General features: G+C 36.4%; 1 protein-coding gene across 1 annotated transcript; it reads left to right on the forward strand.

Moving 5' to 3' along the window:
- The first annotated feature begins 13,773 nt into the window (after positions 1-13,773).
- On the forward strand, positions 13,774-16,803 carry LOC147640308 (lysine histidine transporter 2-like). The gene is made up of 8 exons (XM_086779015.1): positions 13,774-14,311; positions 14,512-14,666; positions 14,768-15,157; positions 15,392-15,785; positions 15,869-15,974; positions 16,068-16,159; positions 16,257-16,325; positions 16,541-16,803. Exons 1-8 carry the CDS (start codon positions 14,243-14,245, stop codon positions 16,637-16,639), a joined length of 1,374 nt encoding a protein of 457 aa, XP_086635141.1. The 5' UTR covers positions 13,774-14,242; the 3' UTR covers positions 16,640-16,803.
- The last annotated feature ends 7,790 nt before the right edge of the window (positions 16,804-24,593 follow it).

Consider the following 24,593-nt stretch of genomic DNA (forward strand, 5'->3'; position numbering starts at 1 on the left):
CAAGTAATTAAATAGTAAAAGAGGAATTTTGGCATATTTAAAATAATAGATATTGTTATTTAATTTAAAAAAGAAAAATTTTAGATAAATTTATTTTATGATAAAAGAGGAATTCCCATGACATTTGGAACTCAATCATTTAAATGCAAAAAGAGAAATTTTTAGCATATTCAAAAAAATGGATATTTGTATTTAATTTAAAAGAAGATTTTTTATGATATTTTAAGTAGAGAAAGGTTTAAATTAAATTTTGGTGACAAGAGAGGAATTTTTACCATAATTCTACCTAGAAACTTAGGGTTGATAATTAAATTGGTAGAAAGAATATTCTTAGATATTTTAGGTGGATAAATCACCAAATTGATATTTACTCAAAATTAGATTAATGGAAGAAGAGTATTTTTATAAAAACCCGATATTCTCATATAGAACCAATTCTTAATCTATTATGGAATGAAATTCATAAAGTTGGAATTTTCCTTACGGTTAGAAGTTCAGTGGATGTTTATATGAAGAAAATCCTTGGAATCAAAGTTAGAAGTAAACCGAATAATTTTGGTTACACCACAACTATGAGAGGGGCGGCCAGTAAACTACTTGCCCATCTCTCAAATTTGAATCAATCAAAAACCTCGTGAGACCAATTCTAAAGAATAGACTACCGTTGAATTGGCATAGTTTTTCCTTAACCGAAATGACCAAGAATCTAGTTGGTCATTCAGTCAAATGATGGGTAGATTACCTTGATGAGAGATCAATGATTCTCATTAAGAAAATATGGATTAAGGGAAAAGGGTTTTGTGGAACCAATCTCGAACTGGGAATTCTACTTGCTTAGAACCTCTGTTTTCTTTTAAAGGACTGTTTTAAGCCAGAATGCTGAAGGAAGCATTTGGTATGTGATTAACTAAGGAGAGACTCGTTGCAACAGCTGGCAGGAAGTCGTCGAGGGACGTCGCTCGTGGCAAAGCCTGCCGAGGTCTTGACCAGCCTTAGCATGGTTAAAATGGTGTGCTTCCGGTACGATGGGCGAGGACCAACGAAGCGGTCCCTGAGTGAAGTGCTAGGACACCTAAGCAGGATCCTAGAGGGTTCTCACCCCCAGGTGATGCAGGGGCTCCTGGTTTCTAGGACACCCATGCGTACGTCGAGGAAGATATGGATGAACTGAAAAGAATGACTTTTGTGAACTGAATTTTGATATTGGATCTCATTGGTTGACCAGCTGGTCTTCAACGAAGCGTCCGGATAATATATTTTGTAAAACAATGGACTCAATATTTTGGAGGATTATGATCAGTCATACTATGATTTCATTGAAAGATTGTTTTAAAGACAGTCAATCTGTTAAAATGGCAATTTCATATTGGGTGTGTAAGTGGTATGACTACCTTGAATTTTGCTTGAAACGCCGGCTAGGGGGCTTGGGAACTCTTTTCCTCAGTACCCAGGCAAAACATAACCAAATTTTTATAAAGGAATTCCACCAATACAGTGGTTGGGCGGTTGGCTAACCCATGGGCTGGATCGGGAAATTCATGTGATACAAATAGTTACGATTAGGTTATGTTAGTTAGAATAAGTCCTAGAGAAAGGCCCTTGTTCTGTGGGAGGGAATCAGCGGGCTGTGCCTCGCTAAAGGAGGAAAAAAGTGGCGATTCTATGGACCAAGTGCAAGTCTCTTCTTTGATCTGACTATGTGACTTTCGGGTTCGGTTGGATCAGTTTTGATAGTTAAGACTTTGACTCGTTAGATCAATTCTCTCGATGATTTCCCTGGTGGAATCGCTCGTGCCTTTCGGGGTGAGGGAAGTTTTCCTGGGTTCGGTTTTGGAGGAACTGCCGGGCTAGTCTCTTGTCCGCACATTCATGGGGATGAGGCCCCGAGTGTGGATCCCTGCCCCGCGCGAGAGGCTGGCACTGCTTCCACTGCCAGTGCCCTCGGAGGGGGCATCTCCGAGGGGGCAGGGGTATCACAGCTCGTATCAGAGCTTTGTTGAAAGTTAATCAAGAAAAATGAATTCTTATCAGAAATTTATAATAAAAACTCAAAAAGAGCATTTACGTATTGTATTTTCCTTTCTTAAGGTTCATTAATAAATATTTTTAATCAAAGAATTTGGTTTTATAGATGGAAGTTCCACACTTATCCAGTATTCCCAATCTCACCCAATCACAAGATATGACTGCGTTCGCCTTCCAGCATCTCATCTCTTCCGCTACATCTCAAACGAGCCAAGCCAGACTTGCAAGCCATTTCGAGGATTTATATTTCCCAGACGACCCAGAGGAGAGATATCAGCACAAGTGGTTTGCAGGGTAGTATGTCCATGCCTCTTGCGACCAGCGTGTGATGCTGAGGGAAAATATCTCGTTGGTCATGATCTTGATGAGGCTAAAAGTGATTCATAGTGTTATTTTATATCACCCTACGCCTCGAGATTTTAGACTATCCTGCCATATCTATAGACTTCTTAGCCGCTTTATTCCAAAGGAGAAGATAGTAGCTCCCTTGGCAATAAGGGAACGTTTGTATTGGGGCATGTCTGTAGCCTAGTATTGCCATCTTATATATTTCCCGAGGAGGTTTTGACTTTCTGGAGCCGAGATGCTCTATGTACATATTGCAACCTTTATATAAATAAAGAAATGTTTTGTGGAAAAATTTCCTATTGTATAAGTATAAACTTAATTATGATTATCCCAATAGATTAAGCTAATTCCATTATTCCTCTTTTTGCAATTTGATAGGATAATCTATTTCTCATTTAGAATCAATTAAAGTAGCTTTTAACTACTTATAAATAATCTAAAAGGAATAACCATTATTTTGTTAATACAAAATCATGAAAATACCATTTTCTTAGTCTCTAGCTTATCAAGCCTAGAGTTTGGTTTTGAAATAAGAAATTATCAATGAGAAGCATTCATTTGCTAAAGAATTAGCCATAGAGATGACTATTCTTTTTGAGAGAGATATATACATAAGTAAGCAGCATAATGATTAATTTTCTCTTAATTAAACATTAAGATTCTTAGAGAAAGCTTGATTTGAATTTAAAACAATCATTTAGAAAGCTTCTCAAGCTTGAGAGGGGTTAAGAAGAGAAGTCATTTGAGAAAAGTAACAAAAAACCATAAAAATTCATTCTTACCTCAAGGATTACCTTGATTCTTTCTCTAGAAGTGAAGCCCCCAACCAATCAATTGGTTAGCAAGAGGAGAAGAGAAGTCCAAGAGTTGTTGAAGAGAGAGAGAAGCTCCAAGCTCCCCAAAAGTAGAGGAAAATTAAGGGATAATAGAAAATATGATTATTTTAATGTAATACTAGCATGGTATAGCTCACAGATGAGAATACAAAAGAATGAGAGTCTATTTATAGATGAGGGAGGCCACTAATTCAGTCCATTTGGGTTCTAGAATTTTCCAGCTTCAGTTTGACTGAATTTGGACAAGATTTGGACCAGTTTGGCTCCCCTTTTGATCCAGTTTGATCCAGGAGAGAGGAGAGATAAAAATATCACAATTTTTTTGAATTAAAAACCCTTCCACACATGTGAAGGAGGTGCCTACCTCAAAGGTCCCCCCTCCTTACCAAGGTGTCAAAAATTCATCATTTCTCCAAAATATCTCATTTTTTTAGTAATATCTCTTAATTTTTAACTAATAAACCTTGTACTCAGTCAACTCTTCATCTTATGTGAGCATTTACTCATTTTTGGGTATTTTCTTTTATTCTTTGGATTTATCTCATCATAACACTTGGATTAATCCTATTGGCCCATAGGAACCTTAATTGGACCATAATCTAGAAATTTTTGAAAATCTAGACCCTTAGGCTAAGGTCCCTTATATTGTTTTTAATTGATTCCTAATGCACATTGAGAATTTATTTTAAACTTTTGTTTCAAGGAAATATATTTTTGATATCAGGAGAAATTTTATATCTAAAAATATCTCAATATTGAATTTCCTCTCTCTAGGCAAAAACAAGGAAAATAATATTTTCTTGCATTCTGAAATAGGGAATGATTACAGGGGATTGAAGTAAAAGCTTATTCATTATTCAGGCTGAGGAGGAATCTTAAACATTGTAGCCTCTACGGAGTAAGTAATGATCCATCTACATCATCACATTAATGAACTCCTCAAATTTTTAGACTTCATATAGATCATTAAACTAAACTCCCTGAATTGATTTGCTTGTATAACTCAAGTGCATGGTTAGGTTTGGGTTGGAACAGTGAGTCATGAAACATGACAATGAGTCATGAGTTGTCGTTTTGCAACAAGCTGTCTTGATTTTGCACTAGTCTTAAATATTGATCAATTTTACACTCTTTTAGAGACATTGAAGAGAACCGTTTTTAGAAATTTTACAAAATAAACATAGTTTCAAACCTCTTGTAAAAAAATTATGTACATATTACTAATTTAAAGGTAAAAATTTTTCACTTTTCATGTCAAATAACGAAATGGAAAAAACAAGATCAATACAAGATCTAATATTCTTTAAAACTACTAATAATTAACGTAGGTCTATGTAATGTATAATACATTCTTTACTTAGAATTATAAAAATGTACTTTGTCTTCTTTAAAAACTTAACTAACTTCATTCTAATCATTGCACCTCATCTCTAATCATTGAATTAGAGCATATATTTGATGTTAAGATAAGCAGGTATATGGAGCCCATGGCCATAGAAGAGGCTTATTGAAAGAAACGATTTCTCTAGATTCAGATTAAAAACCAATGATCAAAAACGATCAAATTTTAGATGTTAGTGAGTGCTACAATTTATCACTTTACTTTATTTTGATCTAACAATTCAATTTAGAGTTATCGTCTTTGTATAAACACAATTTTTAGTTAATAACAGTTAGATTTTGAGCCATGAAAATGACAACAATTGTCATTTTGAAAAATTGATGAAAATTTGGATTCCAGAATCCACTGTTTATATAATGGATTCTAGAATCCAAAATTTTGGACACACTGACGTTTTCAAATTTTTGTCCAAAAAAAGAGAAATTTTGGTCCATAATAATGAATGAAATTTTCACTTTTATTAGACGAAAAATTTCATCCGTCGATCAAAAACATTTCTGTCGCAAAATTTCATCTCGATGAAAAAATTCTGTCAAAAACTTTCGTTGATGGAAAAAATGCCGTCAACGGAAAAAGTCAGTCATCAACGAGAAAAAAATTCCAGTAAAAAATTCCGTCGACGAGAAAAAATTCCGTTGAAATTTTTCATCGATGAAAAAGTTCAGTTGACGAAAAAAAATTCCGTCCATGAAAATTTAGATACTAGAATCCATTTGGATTTTAGATACTAGAATCCACTTGGATTTTGGAATCCAAATTTTCGTCGATGGATTGAAATTTCAATTCGTCGATGAAAATTTGGATTTCGTCAATGGAATTTTTTGACGAAAGTTTGATGGAATTTTTTTGATGTGATTTTTTTTCAACGACAGTTTTTTGACGAAATTTTTTTCTGTTGACAACTTTTTGACGAACTAAATTTTCTATCTAATAAAAGTGAAATTTTCATTCATTATGGACCAAAATTTCTCTTTTTTGGGATGAAAATTTCAATGTCATGATAGAAACGTTAGTCTTAATGGAATTTTGAATTCCAGAATCCACTTTCAAAGTGGATTCTGGAATCCAAATTTCCATTAATTTTTCAAAACGACAACTGTTGTTATTTTCATGCCTCAAAATCTAACTGTTATAAATTGAAAACTATGTTTTTACAAAGACTATAACTCTAAATCAAACTATTAGATCAAAATAAAGAAAACTGATAAATTATAGTACTTACTACCATCTAAAATTTGATTGTTTGGATCGTTGGATTTCTATCTAAATCTATAGGCATCTTTGCTTTCAATAAACCTCTTCTATAGCCATGGACTCCATATAGCTACATGTCTTAATATCAAAATATATTTAAATTCAACCATTGGATCAACTTTGTATACAAAGAAAATTTATTTTCTTACACAACCAGTAAGAGTTTTATCAAATTATATGGGGTCTAAAAGTAACATCAGTTTTATCACCTCTATCAATATATTGATAACACGCTACGTACAACATGCAATGTAGAAATGTGTATTGGTACAAAAATTATCCGTGCTCAAGGAAAAGTATGATTTAGAGATGATTAAACAAAGCAAAAAAGAAAAGAAAAGTGAAATTTGTAGATGTGTGGACATGCTTAATTTGCATGATATAGAAATTGTTGTATATGGATTTGAGTTAAAAAACTTCTTGACACTTACAAACCAAAAAATAACTGATATTTTTAAGCAAAAGGTCCAATGACTCTCCTAGTTGATTGGAAGAGTTTCTTCTCTTTTATAATTCTTTTTTCAATTAGATGTTTTGGGTTTAGAGTAAAATGTAAGTAATGTTTTATGCATTCTTTTTCACAAAAGTAGTGTTTTTTTTAAATGTTTGACATGAAAGTGTGTCTTTTGTCTCCATAAATTTGAAAAAAGGTATATTTTAGGGTTTTTTTTTAAAATGGAGTTGAGTTGTTGTTTGCATGATTTTGTTTTCATGACTCCTTGTTTTCGGTTGGGTTAGATTTAACCATGGTTAGTTTGTGTGTGCATAAAAGGCCATCTTGATGCCCTTTTTTTGTATTGGCCATCAAGATCAAAAGGACGTGATGCTCTCTCTCTCTCTCTCTCTCTCTCTCTCTCTCTCTCTCTCTCTCTCTCTCTCTCTCTCATTTTTGAATATAAAGTCTTGCACATCTCTCCCCACAATCTCTCCCCACAAATACACACATTCTTGCATGCATCTCTCCCGCCCACAAATACACACACATACAAAAACACAAATACATATAATCAAACACACAAACTTCCTTCCTCTCTCTCTCTCTCTCTCTCTCTCTCTCTCTCCTCCATAAACACACACACACACACACACACACACACATGCCACTTGCTTGCATTCTCTCCTTAAGGCACACACATGTATACACTTTCTTCCATGTTCTCCTAAACCCATACATACGCACACTCATTTGCTTCCTTTCTCTCCTATACACACATCTCTACTATACACACATAGACACAAGCACATACACTAAAACACAGTCACCCACTCACTTTCTTGCTTTCGCACTATTACTCTACTCCTCCCTAGAGCCAAAAACAATGAATTTATTGATAATTTATTAGTTTTTGACCATTTCCTCTTCAAAAGAATTGGTGGCCACTCTTGTTGCAAACAAGAGTAGATCCCTCAAACCATCAAGCCAAAGGAAAGCTCACAAAAATTCATGTAAGCTAGAAATCCTACTTTTTCTTTATTCCATTTAATGGTTTTCTAATTTTTATTTTCTTTAAAATGAAAAATGATGCTATGCCTTGTTGGAAAGGCTTTCCCCCTCTCTTCATTCTTGAATTCAGCCTTTCTTTATCCTAGATGTGTAATCAAATTGTTAGAATTAAACTTTTCATATTGTATATCTTTAAAAAGTGAAATTTGATTAGTTTAGAATGCTTTAAACCATTTGGGATAATTTCTAAGTAACTTGAGAATGAAAAAAACTGAAAAATGGTCAGCCATACAAAGGAGGTTATGGCAAAATTTTCTTAAATTTTGTGAAATAAGTTTTATCTTTTATTATTCAAAAGAGTAATCCCCACCGCTTGTGTATTCGAAAAGTGTTATTTTTATTCTATACATAGAAAAATGCATATTAGAAATATTTTTATAATAAGTGTTATTTTTCATTAGAATTAATTTCTATGCATAGAAAGATGCATATTGGGAATATTTTGATTATAAAAGTGTTACTTTCATAAAAATTGATTTTTTTTGCATAAATAGATGCATAAAAGAATTTTTTTATTATAAAAGTGTTACTTTCATTAAAATTGAATTTGTGCATAAATAAATGCATAAAAGAATTTTTTTTATAAAAGCATTACTTTTATGCATAGAAAGATGCATAAAGAAATTTATTTTTATTTCAAAAGAGTTATTCTCATCAATTTTGATTTTATGCATAGAAAGATGCATAAAGAAATTTATTTTTATTTCAAAAGAGTTATTCTCATTAAAATTGAATTTATGCATAGAAAGATGCATAAAAGATTTATTTTTATTTCGAAAGTGTTATTCTCCTTAAAATTGAATTTTTGCATAAATAGATGCATAAACGGATTTTTATAAAAGTGTTATTTCACTGAAGTTGTTCTTATGCATAAATAGATGCGTAAAGAATCTTTATATCAAAAATAAGAATTCTCTTACATTCTATAAATAGATGTGGTAAGATGTGATATGAATCAGATAGATGAGAATGAATAGAGGATGGATGTGATGAGAATAGAAGTGATGAGAATGAGAGGTAAATAGATGTGATGAGATGGGATGTGAATCAGTTAGATGGGAATGAATGGATGGATGGATGTGATGAGAATAGAAGTGATGAGAATGAGAGGTAAATAGATGTGATGAGATGGGATGCGAATCAGATAGATGGGAAAGAATGGATGGATGGATGGATGTGATGCGAATCGGATAGATGGGAAAGAATGGATGGATGGAAGTGATGAGAATGAGAGGTAAATAGATGTGATGCGAATCAGATAGATGGGAATGAATGGATGGATGGATGCAATGAGAATAGGAGTGACGAGAATGTGAGGTGAATAGATGTGATGAGATGTAATGCGAATCAGATAGATGGGAAAGAATGGATGGATGGATGTGATGACAATAGAAGTGATGAGAATGAAAGGTAAATAGATGTGATGATATGTGATGCAAATCAGATAAATGTGAATGAATAGATGAGATGTGGTATCATGTGAATTAGGATGTAAATGAATGATATAGGATGTGAATGAATGTGATAACATGTGAATCGGGATGTGAATGAACGATAAGGGATGTGAATGAATAAGTTAAAATGTGAATTGGGATGTGAATGAATGAGATGTGATGTGAAATGGATGTGATTAGATGCGATGTAAACTAGATAGATGTTAATGTATGTGAAGTGATGAGATGTATGAGTAGATGCAAGTAGATGTGATCTGATGAGGATAAATGAGGCAATAAGTGATGAGTTAGAAAAAGATGTGATTAGATGAGAACGGGAATACTTATGAAATGACGTGTGGATTGATGTGGATGGATGAGTGGATAATGTGGATTGATGTGGATGATGTGGATGGGTGTATGGATGATATGGATTAATGTGTGGGTAATGTGGATTGATGTGAATGGATGTATGGATGATGTGGATTGATGTGTGGATAATGTGGATTGATGTGGATAGATGTATGGATGATGTGGATTGACATGTGGATTGATGTGGATGGATGTATGGAAGATGTGGATGGATGAGTGGATAATGTGGATTGATTGATGTGGATGATGTGGATGGATGTATGGATGATATGGATTGATGTGTGGGTAATGTGGATTGACGTGAATGGATATTTAGCTGATGTGGATTGATGTGTGCATAATGTGGATTGATGTGGATGGATGTATGGATGATGTGGATTGACGTGTGGATTGATGTGGATGGATGTATGAAAGATGTGGATGGATGAGTGGATAATGTGGATTGATGTGGATGATGTGGATGATGTGGATGGATGTATGGATGATGTGGATTGATGTGTGGGTAATGTGGATTGACGTGTGGATTGATGTGGATGGATGAGTGGATAATGTGGGTTGATGTGGATGATGTGGATGGATGTATGGATGATGTGGATTGATGTGTGGGTAGTAATGTGGATTGACGTGTGGATTGATGTGGGGATAATGTAGATTGATGTGGATGATCTGGATGGATGTATGGATGATATGGATTGATGTGTGGGTAATGTGGATTGACGTGAATGGATGTATGTATGATGTGGATTGATGTGTGGATAATGTGGATTGATGTGGATGGATGTATGGATGATGTGGATTGACGTGTGGATTGATGTGGATGGATGTATGGAAGATGTGGATGGATGTGTGGATAATGTGGATGAATATATGGATGATGTTGATTGGTGTGGATGATGTGGATAGATGTATGGATGATGTGGATTGATGTGTGGATGATGCGATTGGATGTGATTTGATGTGGGAATGATATGATGTGATAGGGATCGATGAAAAAAAAAATTGTGGGAAGATGAGAAAAGATGGAGACTAATGTGAAAGGATGTGGAGTGATGAGAAAAAATGGAAATATTGTTGGAACTGTATTTATATGTGAAATCTGTTTTTAAATGATCGTTTTATGTCAAGAATGCTCGGGAAGCATTTTGACAGTCTTGTGAATGAGGTCGTGGAGACCTATCTGTTAAAGTTGCAACTGTTGACGGAGAGTCAACGAAGGACATCTCGCGTAGCAAGATCGGCCGAGGTCTTGACCAGTCTCGGTTTGATTTAAATGGTGAGCTTCCGGTACAGTGGTGGATGAGGGACCAAGGAAGTGGCCTATAAGTGAAGCGCTAGGTGACCTGCGAAGGATCTTAGAGGGTGCTGACCATACGATGCTCGGGCTCTAGGTCGCCGAAGATACCCACACATACGTCGGGGAAGATATTGGAACAAGGAGTAAGAGATGTTTTTTGAATTCGGGCATGGATCTGGTTGGTTGACCTTGCTGTTCCTCAAACGGATGAGTCCATGGCTCTTTTATATGGATCCGTTGGTTGATCTTGTTGATCTTCAACGGAGATTGCATTTTGATATGTGAATATATTGCTGGTTACTATGAGCTAAGAACTATCGAAAAGGACCCTGAGTGAACAGGTGGTGAGCGTTCTGGTTGCCAATGATGCCATAGGTACACCGATGAAGGAATGATTGGAAATAAGGATTCAATCGGAGATTTTGAGGATTGTGATCAGTGACACTATGGTTTCATTAAAAGATTGTTTTAAAGATAGTTGATGCTAAGAAAAAGGCAATTTCATATTGGGTGTGTAAGTGGTGTGACTAGTTTTAAGTTTGTATGAATATCCGGCTAGGGGGCCTGGGAACTCTTTTCCCTGGTGGTACCTGGGACAAAACCTAACCAAATTCTTAATTGGATCCCATCACTACAGTGGTTGGGCGGTTGGCTAACCTACGAGACTGGGCTGGACTGATGGATCCTTAAATTGAGACTCAATTCTGTTATGGTACGATAGATGAAGTAAATCCCGGACAAAAATTGTTTTATGGAAAAGAATCAACGGCTGTGCCTCTCAATGAGGAAAAAAAGTTGGTCTCTATGATCCAAGTGAAATCTTTTCCCTGATCTGACTTGGGACTTACGGGTTCGGTCAGATCAGTTCAGTTAGTTAGTTAAGGCTTTTGACTACGTTAGAGAAAAGAGAAAAGTTATCCTGGAGGAATCGCCCGTGCTTTCCGGGCAAGGGAAGTTTTTCCGAGATTGGTTTTGGAAGAACCGATGGATTAGTCTCTTGTCCGGATATCCGTGGGCGAGGCCCCGAGTGCGATACCCTGCCCCGCGCAAGAAGTGCTACTTCCGCTATGCTAGAACCCTTGAATTCGTTGCGCGGTGGGGATAGGGATAGGGACCGCACAAGATCATTTGTGACCATTTTGTGTTACCTGCCAATTCAAGAAGTCATAAAAATGAAATACATTGGAAGTGCCTTCTAAAGATGAATACTTATGGGGCTTGCTCATTGAGAGGGCTGTTTCTAGTACATAACCTTTGTTGAAAACAAATTGGCCTCCTACAATGAATGTCGATGGTCAAAATTGTAGCAATAATTCTAGGAGACCTTTATCTAATTTTGTACATGTTGTACTACGTAGAGTATCCTCATATCATGTTTTGATTCTATTTCATTATTGTGTGAACTGATAGCATGCTAAAAGTAGTAGACATTTTGTTTGCCTCTTCTTTTAAAATTAGATAATGATTCTATTTCATTATTGTGTCAACCAATATCATGCTAAAAGTAGTACATATTTTGACTGCCACTTCTTCTAAATTAGATATTGAGACATGTAAAACTTAAGCAATGCTTATAATTAAAAATATTATTACAAGTAGTAACTTACTTGCAAGGGTTTTGATTCACCATATCACATTTTAAAAATAGATCACATGTTTTAATAGGGCCTTGTCAAATTGTGAATCAAGATGAGCGTTTAACACAGAAGAGATTTGAGTGGCACTCAAACATGAAGCAAACATGTACTAATTAAGCTATTGCATTTTATAATTTGTCCATGCAATGCCATGTGCCATGGTGTGATTTCGCAAGGAAGGTGGTGAGTTTTTTCTTTAAGGACATGGCATCACTTGAAGTTCTATCAAGTGAAAACCTTTGAAGAGGAGATCAAATCAATTCATATACTTAGTTTTTATTTATTTTCCTTGCTTGTAATCATTGGAGCTATGTAAGGGAGTACATTCTCTATAAGGGAATCAAGTCATGGGTTTCATTCAAAGGTCACTTTAGTCCTTCCTCCTCCTTGAGTCCAATAAGAGAAGAGGGCACATGTGAGGCCATGGAAAAGGTGAACATACAAGAAAAGGCGGCAAGGTGTTGCGTCAAGTTTTTGCATGATGAAGACTCATTTGATGAGAAAAAGGATGCAGATCATAGACACCACATAGTTGGTCTCGCGGTCTATTCAATGGGAAGTACTAATTGATATAAACACATGCATTATATGAAAATAAATACTTAATGAAAGATATATTTTTTTCATCCAATGTATAGAGAGATTGTATCGAAGTTTATTAACAACCATTTACGGTGGCAATGAATTGAATACAAAAGAAAAATGAAACTTGATTTGAAAAGGCAATGATGACATGGAAAGGTGTGCCTTGCTTTGGTCAAACAATGGAACTTGACTGTGGAAGGCAAAGAAAAATGATGGCACACAGAAAGGCGAGGCAAAGAAAAATGAACCTTGACTCATAAAGTCATCTCAAAGAAGCACCTTTTCCCATGATATCACTCAATTTTAAACATAAAGGCATCTCAAAGAAGCACCTTTCCCATGCGATCACTCAATTTTGAACAGATTCCTATTGTTATAATGAATGTTAGCTTGTGGGCATGTGAAAGAGTAAAGATATGGTAGTTGTTGAGAAGGTCTAGTAATTTAAAAATTATGGATGATAAGAATAAAAGTGTGATTTATGACAAGAAAATATAGTACCAATGCCATGCCTTTACGCAAGATTCGAATGAAATACGTGCTTCTGGTGGGGGAGCACCCGAGGGCAATTGAAAAGAGGGTCTTTGTTTCTACCACTCGCACCTTATATAAGCTTCAAGGAAAGGGTTGAGATTTTTAACCTTGCCTTAAATTTCAACTCACAAGGTTAGTTGACCATCAAATGAAACCCATTACCTAGTCAACAAACATGTGTTGGCATGGCTTTTCATTGAAATCCAATTTTCAAAGGTGGGGTGGGCTTAATCCTCCCAAGGTAAAAAAATGGGGCATTGCAGCCTCCACATAACGGATTAACCTAAATGCAGGTTTAATCATAATATAATTAACCTCGATGAATGTACGTTGACCATCAAATGAAACCCATTACCTAGTCAACAAGCATGTGTTGGCATGGCTTTTCATTGAAATCCAATTTTCAAAGGTGGGGTGGGCTTAATCCTCCCAATTTTCAAAGGTGGGGTGGGCTTAATCCTCCCAATAATATTCTTAACCTCGATTAGAGCTAAATAATAAAATGTTAGTTGATACTGCCTTTGTTTTGTCTTCCCTTCGTTCCGCTCTCGCAATTACGTTTCTCTCCCGTTCCACTGAACCGTATCTCCCCTTTTCATTCGCCTCATCCCTAATTGTAGCTCTCTGCTGCATCGCCCACTTCTTTAGCCTCTGCTGCATCGCCCAATTCCTCTAATCTTGTTTTAGCAAGAAGTTGAATTAGCTTCGCTCAATCTCTCCAATTTTTCCGAGCAGTTGAAGCTTCGCTCAATCGCTCGCATTTCCTGTATTTTAAGCAGTTTAAGCTGCGCGCAAATCCTCTAATCTTGCTTTCTAAGCAGTTTCACCTTCTCCCGATTCCGTCTAATCTTGTTGTTTGTTAAGCAGGTTAAGCATCGCCCAACTACTCCAGTCCTTAAGCTTAAATGAGTTTTAAGCATATGCCCACTTGTTTTGAGCATCGCTCACTTCCTCTATTCTTGCCTAATCATCTCTTTATCGATTAATATACTCCTTTGGCTAATCTGCACCCTCTGCAATGGGTACTGCAAAAATTACACCCGAGAACCGTGATCGTCACAATGCTCGCGTTTCTTTTGACATTAAGGTACTTATCTGATCTACTTTTTTTAAAGCTTAATTTTCAATTTGAATAAGTACATGTGTTGTTAGAAAGCTACTAAATTCTGAGATTGGATTCAATTGTATGCGTTTCTCTAGTCATGAGATTGGATTTCATGAGGCTCTAAGGCATTTCCTGAACCTTGTAGACACTCCTTAATTTCATGTTTCTCTTACAATGTGCAGCCCCATGAGATAATACCTGCAAAGTCTCTGGATGATTGGCTCCCAGTCACAGGCTCACGTGATGGGAAATGGTGGTTTTCGGCTTTTCACAATATCACAGCTATGGTCGGTGCCGGCGTGTTAAGCTTTCCAGCTGCCATGGCATATTTGGGCTGGTAAGGGGAACCTATCAAAATAACAATTTATCTCCTTGTATGTCTGTACATGCCATGTTTTCATGCTTAAATCATATCCCACATGTGTTCATATCATGCAGGGGTCCTGGTGTGGTTGCACTTGTCCTTTCATGGTTGATCACTTTATACACTCTTTGGCAAATGGTTGAGATGCATGAGATGGTCCCAGGGAAGCGGTTTGATCGGTACCATGAACTTGGACAGTATGCATTTGGAGAGAAGCTAGGTCTTTGGATAGTTGTGCCACAGCAATTGATAGTCGAAGTCGGTATAGACATAGTCTATATGGTTACTGGGGGAAAGTCCCTGAAAGCATTTCATGATGCAGTGTGTTCAAAGTCCTCCTGTCCAGACTTCAGGCAAACGGTTTGGATCATGATCTTTGCTTCAGTACACTTTATCTTGGCTCAGTTACCAAATTTCAACTCGATTGCAGGCATTTCAGTAGCAGCAGCAGTGATGTCTTTGAGGTGTGTGCACTCCTAATGATAGAATTTGTTTTTGGAGGGTAGATTTGTGCAGGGGTATGTAATAGTGATTCTAGAGGAGTAGGCCAATTAGTGAGGCACCTAGGCACTTAATTGTGTCTCTAAAGGTGTTTAGAGGCTCATTGGCCACATGGCCACTGGTAGACTATCTTTTGTGTAGGGGGTAGTGTCATGGCCTTTTGGCTAATGTCATTGTGTGTAACTCCATCTTTGCAGCTATTCAACCATCGCATGGACTGCATGTGCAGCAAAGGGGAATGATGGTGCATCCTATATTGACTACACTGATGTAGCAAATACACGTCAGCTTTTTGGGGCCTTCAATGCATTGGGGCAAGTTGCATTTGCTTATGCCGGTCATAATGTGGTCTTGGAAATCCAAGCCACCATGCCCTCAACACCAAAAAGGCCATCCAAGGTCCCCATGTGGCGGGGCGTTATCGTGGCATATGCCATCACTGCGATCTGCTATTTTCCTGTGGCATTTGTTGGCTACTGGGCTTTCGGGACATCGATTAATGACGATGTTCTTGCCGTACTAAAACACCCTACCTGGCTCATTGCAACAGCAAATATGATGGTGGTGATCCATGTCATTGGAGGCTATCAGGTAACCATTGAATGCCACAGCTGCCTTGAGTCTGTTTTTTCTCAGCATTTACACCGTGATTAATCTATGTGGCCTCGATGCAGTTATATGCTATGCCGGTTTATGACATGATAGAAACTTTGTTAGTGAAGAAACTCCATCTTCCTCCCACCATTCTGCTTCGTGTGATTGCCCGCTCGGCCTATGTCGGTGAGTCAAACATGGGCCTTCCTTGCATATATTGACAAGCACTTGATTAACCTCCTCTTGTAAATCCTGACTAACAGATGTCTTGTAGCACAGCTTTCACATGCTTTGCTGCAATTAGCATCCCCTTCTTTAATGATTTGCTCGGGTTCTTTGGAGGGTTTGCATTTGCGCCCACGACATATTTTGTAAGTATTTCTTAACAAACACATCTTATTTTTTAGCTCTCTAATAGCATATTATATTTTTTTTGATATCCCACTCATCAATCTCAATGTATTGCAGCTACCCTGCATTATGTGGCTTATTATCTACAAGCCAAAACCATTCAGTTTCTCGTGGATCACAAACTGGGTAACTGCTAATCCCTTTCTTAGGTTTCCACAATTGGGTCATTTTTCCTACTGGTGTTTTTTAATCACATTTGCCTTAAATCATGCCATTGTGTGAAGAAGGTGGTGATTAGCAAGTGTAATTAAAGTATGCTAACATTCTCCCTTATGGTCTATGCCTTATGTGAAGGTGTTGATTAGCATGTGTAATTACCTTGTGTTCTGTGGACATGGCAGGTTTGTATCGTACTGGGAGTGTTGCTGATGATTGTAGCCTGCATCGGAGGGCTTCGCGAAATCATTTGGACTGCCCATGGCTATAAGTTCTTTAGCTGATCTATTCAATGTGTAACTGAATATCCTACATTTCTGTACATAGCCCAAAAAATGTTTAACTGATCCTAGTCTGTATTTCATCTCTGTACATAACCCAAAAAAATGTATACGTGAACATGTTGTCAGAATGCTGCACATACTGTGTGTGTCTGTGTGTGTCTCAAAAGAAGAAGCTAGTAATGCTTTCATGTCCCATAAATATGATATTGTAAAGCCATTAATAGTTATTTTAACCTATTTATGATGGTCTCTCTCTCTCACACACACACACACACTTGATATATTGGCCATTAATAGTTATTTTAACCTTTTTATTAGCTTACATTTAGAAGCTTACATCTAGAAGGAAATGTAATACATGAAGACACATGAAATGCAGATGAAGTTCTCTAATTTAGAAGTTCTCTAATTTAATAGATGTAGTGAAATGTAGCACTGCATAAAATCACATAAATTTAGTCGCTCTCATTTGCAAGTGCACTAACAAGACATTGATGCTTAATCACATACATGAAGCAAGCACATCATATGTAATCCAATTGTTGGCCCACTTCTCAATTTACTCTCATCACTACAACCTACAAAACCATTAAGATTTGAGTTGCCAATATATCGAGTGTGACCATTATAAAATTCCATAACCATCTATAGAGAGCTCATCTCATCTCCATCAATTCTACATGTGACGACATGCAATCTCTTTTTTTAGATTTACTAATTTTGAAAAAGTTGTCTAAAATTCATGACTCATTGCTTCTCTATGATATGTCTGTTTTTTTATTCAGGGTGAGTGGGTGGGTGTGGGGATACGTGTGAAACTTAGGATGGCAACCACTCATACAAAGACATAGTTTGAACCTTAGAAGTGTATGTGTTTTTTTTTGGTGGGGGTGTTGTGGAAGGGGGAAAGTGGGGGATGATGTTGGTTGTTGTTTGGGTTGTTTGCACCTTAGAGTGACAATTAAGGAAGAAAGCCTAGAGAAAGGTATCAACGAGGTGAAAAGGAGTGGCCTTGTTGATAGAAAATTTATTAGTTACAAGCAAGCTTGACATTTTTCTTATATTTTACCAATGAATTCAAACTGACCCATCAATGGGGTAGATGCATGGTAAGAGTGCTCACCTTTGTTTACTTGGGTGTCCTAGAAATAGGTCGAAAACATGCCTTTCTACACCTTTAATGTGTCCAATCGTCCTTAGCTCTACAAAAGTAATTTCATCTTCTAATGAAACATCAAATATGAAGTTGAGCACCTAATGATGTAGTCCGATCGAGAATTAGGTATTTATAAGTACACATTTTCTTGTACACACTCTTAGCAACTAGATTTGAACTGTTGTAGGATAGTATGTCCTTAAAATGCTCAATTTTAGAGATTCAACTGTTAGAAAATAGATGAAATGTGATAGAATGTGAAGCTAAGGTAAAATTTTAAATTTAACAATTATAATTTTGATATCTCATTTAAAAAATTATGGCCTCTAAAAGTTTTATAATTTAATAATAAAAACTTTAATATTTATGCAGATCACTCTAAACTCATGTGGGTAAAGGTAGTTGTAATGGTCAATTTGTGATTGGGTTAATTTAAGTTTGGGAAATAGGCTTGGTGGGTACGTCTCCTATATTTCTATGCCACCTTATATCCTAGGCTTAGTGGGTTACATCTCCTATATTTCTATGCCACCTTGTCTCCATCTCAAAGCATCATGCCACCTCACCTTGCCACCTGACTTGTCCATGTTAGCATGGTCAACCTAATTGAGTATCACCCTAGTCATCAATAATGCCATATCATTCTTGCCACCTTTGCATGCCACTTCCCATATATGTTGATATGGCATGACACCTCACTTGATGATGCGATATCATGCATGCATGTACACGTGAATATGCCACATGGCAATTGCCATGCCAAATCATCATCCATTCCACCCATAGCTCCATGCATGCATACATCTAAACTAATCTATAATTTAATTTATAATTATTTAACATAAAAATAATTTTAAAATAAACATGTTTTCAATCAACTCTAAATAAAATTAGCTATAATATTTTATATTTTAAATAATAAAAATATCTATTAATAATAAAAAATAAAATATTAATAATAATTTCTATATTATTAAAATATATATAAATTAATATATATTAATTATAAAAATATTTTTATTATTAAAAATATATAAAATATTAGATATTGAAACTATATGATAATGAATTTTTTCATATTAGTTATTAAAATAAAAAAATTACATAAGGATAAAAGAATTTATTTTATACAAATAATAAATAATAAAAAATAGTAATCTAGAATCTTCTATCTAGATTCACTTCCTACTATATATTAGCACATATAATTCTAAGCTCACAGCACACACTTTTGGGTTCATTTGAGTAAACTTGTGGATGAGCTCATTGGCATAGTTCTAAGCTCATTTGAGTTCTAAGCTTTGAAACACAGTTCTAAGCTCATTTGAGTTGTAAGCTCATTGGGATATAGGTTTGAGCCTATTTGAGTCTCTCTTTAATCTTTTTAGCTTTCAATATTAATTTTATCTTAATTCTTATCTTAGCTCTTCTAATCTCTTCTAACCCTTGTAGCTCTTCTAATCTCTTCTTAACCTTATCTTAGGTCTTCTAATACTCATAGCTCGTTTAATCCTCTTCTAAGCTCTTCTAATCATTATCTTAGCTCTTTTAATCATTGTCTTAGATCTTCTAATCATTGTCTTAACACTTAGAATGGGCTCCCAAAACCGTTGGATATCCGAAAAGGTGTTAGGTCTAGAAACCACCCCACCCATCTCGCTCATGAGGGGGTGTATGCACGTTAAGATGGATCGCTTTTGTAACTATATAGTTGCTTTCTAATAGTTGTTTAATAGTCCCTTTTTAATAGTTGATTTCAAACATTTAGGATTCGCGCATCTTTCTTCTATCTTCTCTTTTGGGATCCATGTTTGCTTTTCTCCCTCGTTTTATACTTTTTGACCTTCTCAGAGTAGCTTCAAGGTCAAGTACATGGGTTTTGCTAGTCTGTGCACAGCTTTTCACTTTTCTCCCTCGTTTTATACTTTTTGACCTTCTCAGAGTAGCTTCAAGGTCAAGTACATGGGTTTTGCTAGTCTGTGCATAGCTTTTCGCTTCCTACTTACTCTTATCTTACAGTGCTCATTAACGCTTGTCATAGTTCTCCAAAGGCTCAACTGGAAGGTATGCCATGCAACCTCTTATGTTGTGTAGTTTTCATTGCTATGGTGGGAGTTCAGTGCTCCTTTGGTTTGAGGCACCTCTGTGTTTTGTTTACTTTTTATAGAATGTCTCAAACACCTCGGTTTAGGGATCCTGTGGTTAATGTTCCTAGTAGGTAAACAATTTTCTACATGACATAGGAGGATTTTAATAGGGTTCACCGACTTTGGAGGGGATTAATCCATGCAATTTGACAACCAAACAGGTCCCTAGTACACTCTTGTTGGAATTAGGGTTAGGGTTGCAACAATGCATACACACAAGATAGAGAAGCTTGAGAGCACACAAACTCACTAGATTAGAATTATCAAATGTGTGCCAGATACAAAAGATAAGTACATATCCCAAAATGAGTAGATAAGAGGGTGTACATACGCGTGAGGGAAAAAACCTCCTAGTGTAAGGTTCCCCCCCCCTTCCAAAAATAGGGGAAACACTTAAGATAGTCCACTAAGTCTTATCTTGGAGAAAATTTCCTACTCATCGACACCTTGACCATGCAGAGATTCAAGGATACGATTCATAGGTAAGACCTAGTTCTATCCTGCAGGGGGAGCGTGGTCTTCTAAAAGTCAAATCACCGATAGGGTAATTGATCATAATTTGGGCAACTACTAGTCTTCATTCTTAGAGAAAACACTTTTTTCCTCATCCATGCAAGGCACAGCCGCTGGCCTAGTCTTCTAGAATAGAATTGTCTGAGAACCTATTTATCTAACGTAGGGCTTTCACTTAATATGTTGGAAAGCTACCCGACTAATCGGGTCGACCCGTCCATAGGATGGTGCCGTCGGGGCATCCATCCTCACACTTTCCACCCTACTCACGCGTCAATTTGTTTTCTAATTAATCCTACCACACTGTTTGACATAAATAAACATGTTCCTTAATTAAGGCCCTTTTCATAAGGTTTATTAAAACAGCCTTTTTTCACAGTACAATAATGCCAAGACAAGATTTAAAAGAAAAGTTTATACATGAATCAATTTCATACAAGCCAAATCGGCTCTCTTATTCTTTTCCTTTATACCGCCGATGATCTAGAATTCAGCCTTCCAGCCTCTACATGCTGGGCAAAACCCTACAGGACCATACACCTCATTGTCGGTTGCTGGCGAGGACTCAAGCCGGCCTGTCGCCCTCTCAGGCTCCATCGCTCGATCCTCCCGCCCCTCAGAGGGATGTCTGCATACTAGGGTGGGCTAATTCACCGCACTAGCCTGGGCCCTCAGAACTAGGCAGCATCACAATCACTCGCCTCAATCGACAAACCTCATTCTCCCAATGGTATGAGGGATACCATGGGCCAACTCTGGGCCTCACTAACGTCTCCGTCGTCTGGCTATATAAGCACAAGAACGGGGCAGCGTCAAGGCACGGAGAGTTATACCTATACCTTAATTTAACCAAGATAACAATCCATTTACTCACTAAACCATAGGACTAGAATCCATGTTACCTTCTTAAGAAAACAATCCTTTTTACAAAGATTTTTACATTTCAACTTGAGATTGCGAGAAGACATTCTTTATTTAAGGCATATGCTATTGTTTAAAAGAATACAAACTTTAACTAGTAAATCAATCAAATAGATCACTATTAACAATTAATAGAGAAGCCGGGGCCATACCTCAATCCCTAAGAATAATATATAATTGAAAAACAAACCCATGTATATATACCTTATAGAAATTTATCGTTTATCGTTGCCTTTGCTCGTTAACAAGAGCTTTAAAACTTGACATATGAGAATAGAGTCTTCTAATACCTTGTCTTTTGATTGAAATCATTCAATAATCCCCAAGCTTTATCTCCTCTTACTCGTACTGTGACTCTTCTCTCTTTCTAAGGTCTATGGCAAAATAGCCTTCTTCTCTTATAGGGCTACGGCATACTATTCTTTCTCTAAAAGAAAAGCTATGGAGTTTTGGTCTCTTCCTTTCGAAAGACCATAGCAATCTAATCTTCTCTTCTAAGATATTAGATAAGAATGAAGGGATATATACATCTCAGGCTCTAAGATTACCTTAGGCTACTTGTTGCCTTCTTACAGTTTTTCGTGTGTAGAGACCCTGACAGAATCAGCAAATCGTTTCGGCCATAACTCTCTCATAGAAACTCAAAATATAGTCATGTAACCAGTCAAAAGAATCGGAGAGCATCTGGTCTACAAGCTTACGCAGGTAGAATAGGCAGAAACGTCTGTACATAGCCACAAACGCGCCATCTTTATAAACACGTTGTTTTTTCACATTTTTAGTATGCATGGACTCTAAATATGTAAAAGTACTCTAAATATGACCTCCTATCACCTAAATTTGAATTTCTATTTTTGGAGATACTTAACTCTTAATAAAACTATTCTTGTCTTCTTATTTCTTTTAGGGTTTTTAGAGCGTATATTTCTATTCTAACACTTTTCTAATGTTTCTAGCCTTATTGTCTCACTCTTCTCTAAGTGCACTCTCTTTCCTTATTGAAATCCATATTAAAAGAGACACATACATATATTGCTTGGGAGGGACCTTATAATCTCCCCTACTTAAAGGATTCGAGATGTCCTCATCTCGCGAGCTGGGGTAGAATCTAAGTAAATCCTCTTGTCTCTTTCAAAGTGGTGTCCCCACTAGGTAAAAGTCTTCTTTTATCTAAACATTGTTCCGAGTCCCTTATTTCATGTGTTTGGCTTGTTTTGTTGTGCCTCTAAAAGGTCTATTATTCTAAAGTTAATTGGCCTTATTACCTTAAGTTCATGCATCCATATACCTCTCAAGTGCTATGAACCTTCGAATTCCTTATTCTATACCTCCATGTAATATGGTACTTAACAAATTGTCATGGAGAAACGTAAGGGAATCAATCCTTTATGCAATCTAACCTATGATAGCAATTTCATAATCTTAGTATCGTCTTGTAGAATACCTCTATTCATCATGCACAATTACTTCACATGAATCTTGCACCAATCCTTTTCTATTTACTCATAGAAATACTTGTTGAATTCGGTTATCTTTAACCCTACTATCCCTATTTCTTGACCTAATTTTTGCTCTAGCTTATGATTTCTTATAGCCAGGGGTGGGCTTGACGTTCCTCTTGAATTAGGAGACCTCTTTTTGATTAACATGGAAGGACTCATGTCCTTCTCGATACTTTTTATATAAAAAAAACTTTATCACAGTCTGTGGCTATAATTATGGCTTCTGAAATAGAGGATGGTTTCACATTCTTGATGAGGTTATTCAAAGGTAGATTAAGCTTCCAAATGAATCGATGGAGAAGAGTTACCTCATCCATCTCTCGATAATCGGAGAAGTTTAACAAAAGTTTGGTGGTATTATTTTAGGGTCTTCCTTTCTTGGGTTAGCTCTCCAAAAATTCATTCATTTTATCCTCTCAAAATCCTAGAGGACAAAACCTTTCACGAAGGTGTACTTTCATGGCATCTCATATAACTGATTCTAGTTCTAGTGGTTAGATTGACAACAGTGCTTCCAACTAATTCGGCATTTCTTTTAATTTTTAGATGAGCAAAGGTGAACTTGCTTCCTTCATTATATCCATGAAAAGTTCAAAACTATCAAATACTTATCATAGCACCACATTTAAAGGCAGTCAAGATTAGTGCATCTGAGATCTTCATTTTTTTGAGAATTACATATCTGGTGCCTTGGGATTGACACATCTAAAGATTGTTAGGATTAACACGTTTGAGATGATTAGTTTTTTGAAAATTACACATCTAGTATCTTGGGATTAACACATCTAATAGCATGATCCTCTGGGAATTACACATCCGAAGTTAGACCCATGTTTGTCTGAGATGGGTTCTAGATCTTGGATGATCATCCTAGTGTAAAGCATCCAATGGATGACATTCACACATCAACTATTCAAACCTTAATGGAGTTATAATCTTAATAATTTATAATATGTGAACTAATGAGATATATCCTGAAAATTTCTCTAAACAAAGTTTTGGTCTATCCTTCTATTCAGTCTCTCACTAGATTCTTAATTTGATCACTCTATGTTTTTTCTCACAAAAGGTTTTCTCCCCAATCTAATTTCTCAAATTTAATGTACAAATATCTTGCGTGTGCACCCACAAGATACAAGCACAATTTCATAAGATGATTATCTCAACATGTGAGGATATTCAAATCACTTCTGTGGCCAGTAGAGATGATTGATTTGTCCTCATATGATAACAAATCACTTGTTTTAATCCCTTTGATAGTTAACCTTTGAAAAACAAATCCTAGGAACTAAGATCGGCTCTAATACCACTTGTAAGGTTCCCCTCCCCCCTTCCAAAAATAGGGGAAACACTTAAGATGGTCCACTAAGTCTTATCTTAGAGAAAATTTCCTACTCATCGACACCTTGACCATGCAGAGATTCAAGGATACGATTCATAGGTAAGACCTAGTTTTATCCCACAGGGGGAGCGTGGTCTTCTAAAAGTCAAATCACCCATAGGGTAATTGATCATAATTTGGGCAACTACTAGTCTTCATTCCTAGAGACAACGCTTTTTTCCTCATCCATGCAAGGTACAGCCGCTGGCCTAGTCTTCTAGAATAGAATTGTCCGAGAACCTATTTATCTAACGTAGGGCTTTCACTTAATATGTTGGAAAGCTACCCGACTAATCGGGTCCACCCGTGTGTAGGATGGTGCTGTCAAGGCATT

Source organism: Cibotium barometz, chromosome 3 (assembly GCF_041138505.1).
Source record: "Cibotium barometz isolate CiBa-2024 chromosome 3, ASM4113850v1, whole genome shotgun sequence".
NCBI lineage: Eukaryota > Viridiplantae > Streptophyta > Polypodiopsida > Cyatheales > Cibotiaceae > Cibotium > Cibotium barometz.

Coding starts and splice junctions, on each gene's coding strand:
- LOC147640308 (XM_086779015.1), top strand. CDS start 14,243: ATGGGTACTGCAAAAATTACACCCGAGAACCGTGATCGTCACAATGCT. Junction 15,158..15,391: donor GCAGCAGTGATGTCTTTGAG/GTGTGTGCACTC, acceptor CCATCTTTGCAG/CTATTCAACCATCGCATGGA. Junction 15,975..16,067: donor TGCCCGCTCGGCCTATGTCG/GTGAGTCAAACA, acceptor CTTGTAGCACAG/CTTTCACATGCTTTGCTGCA.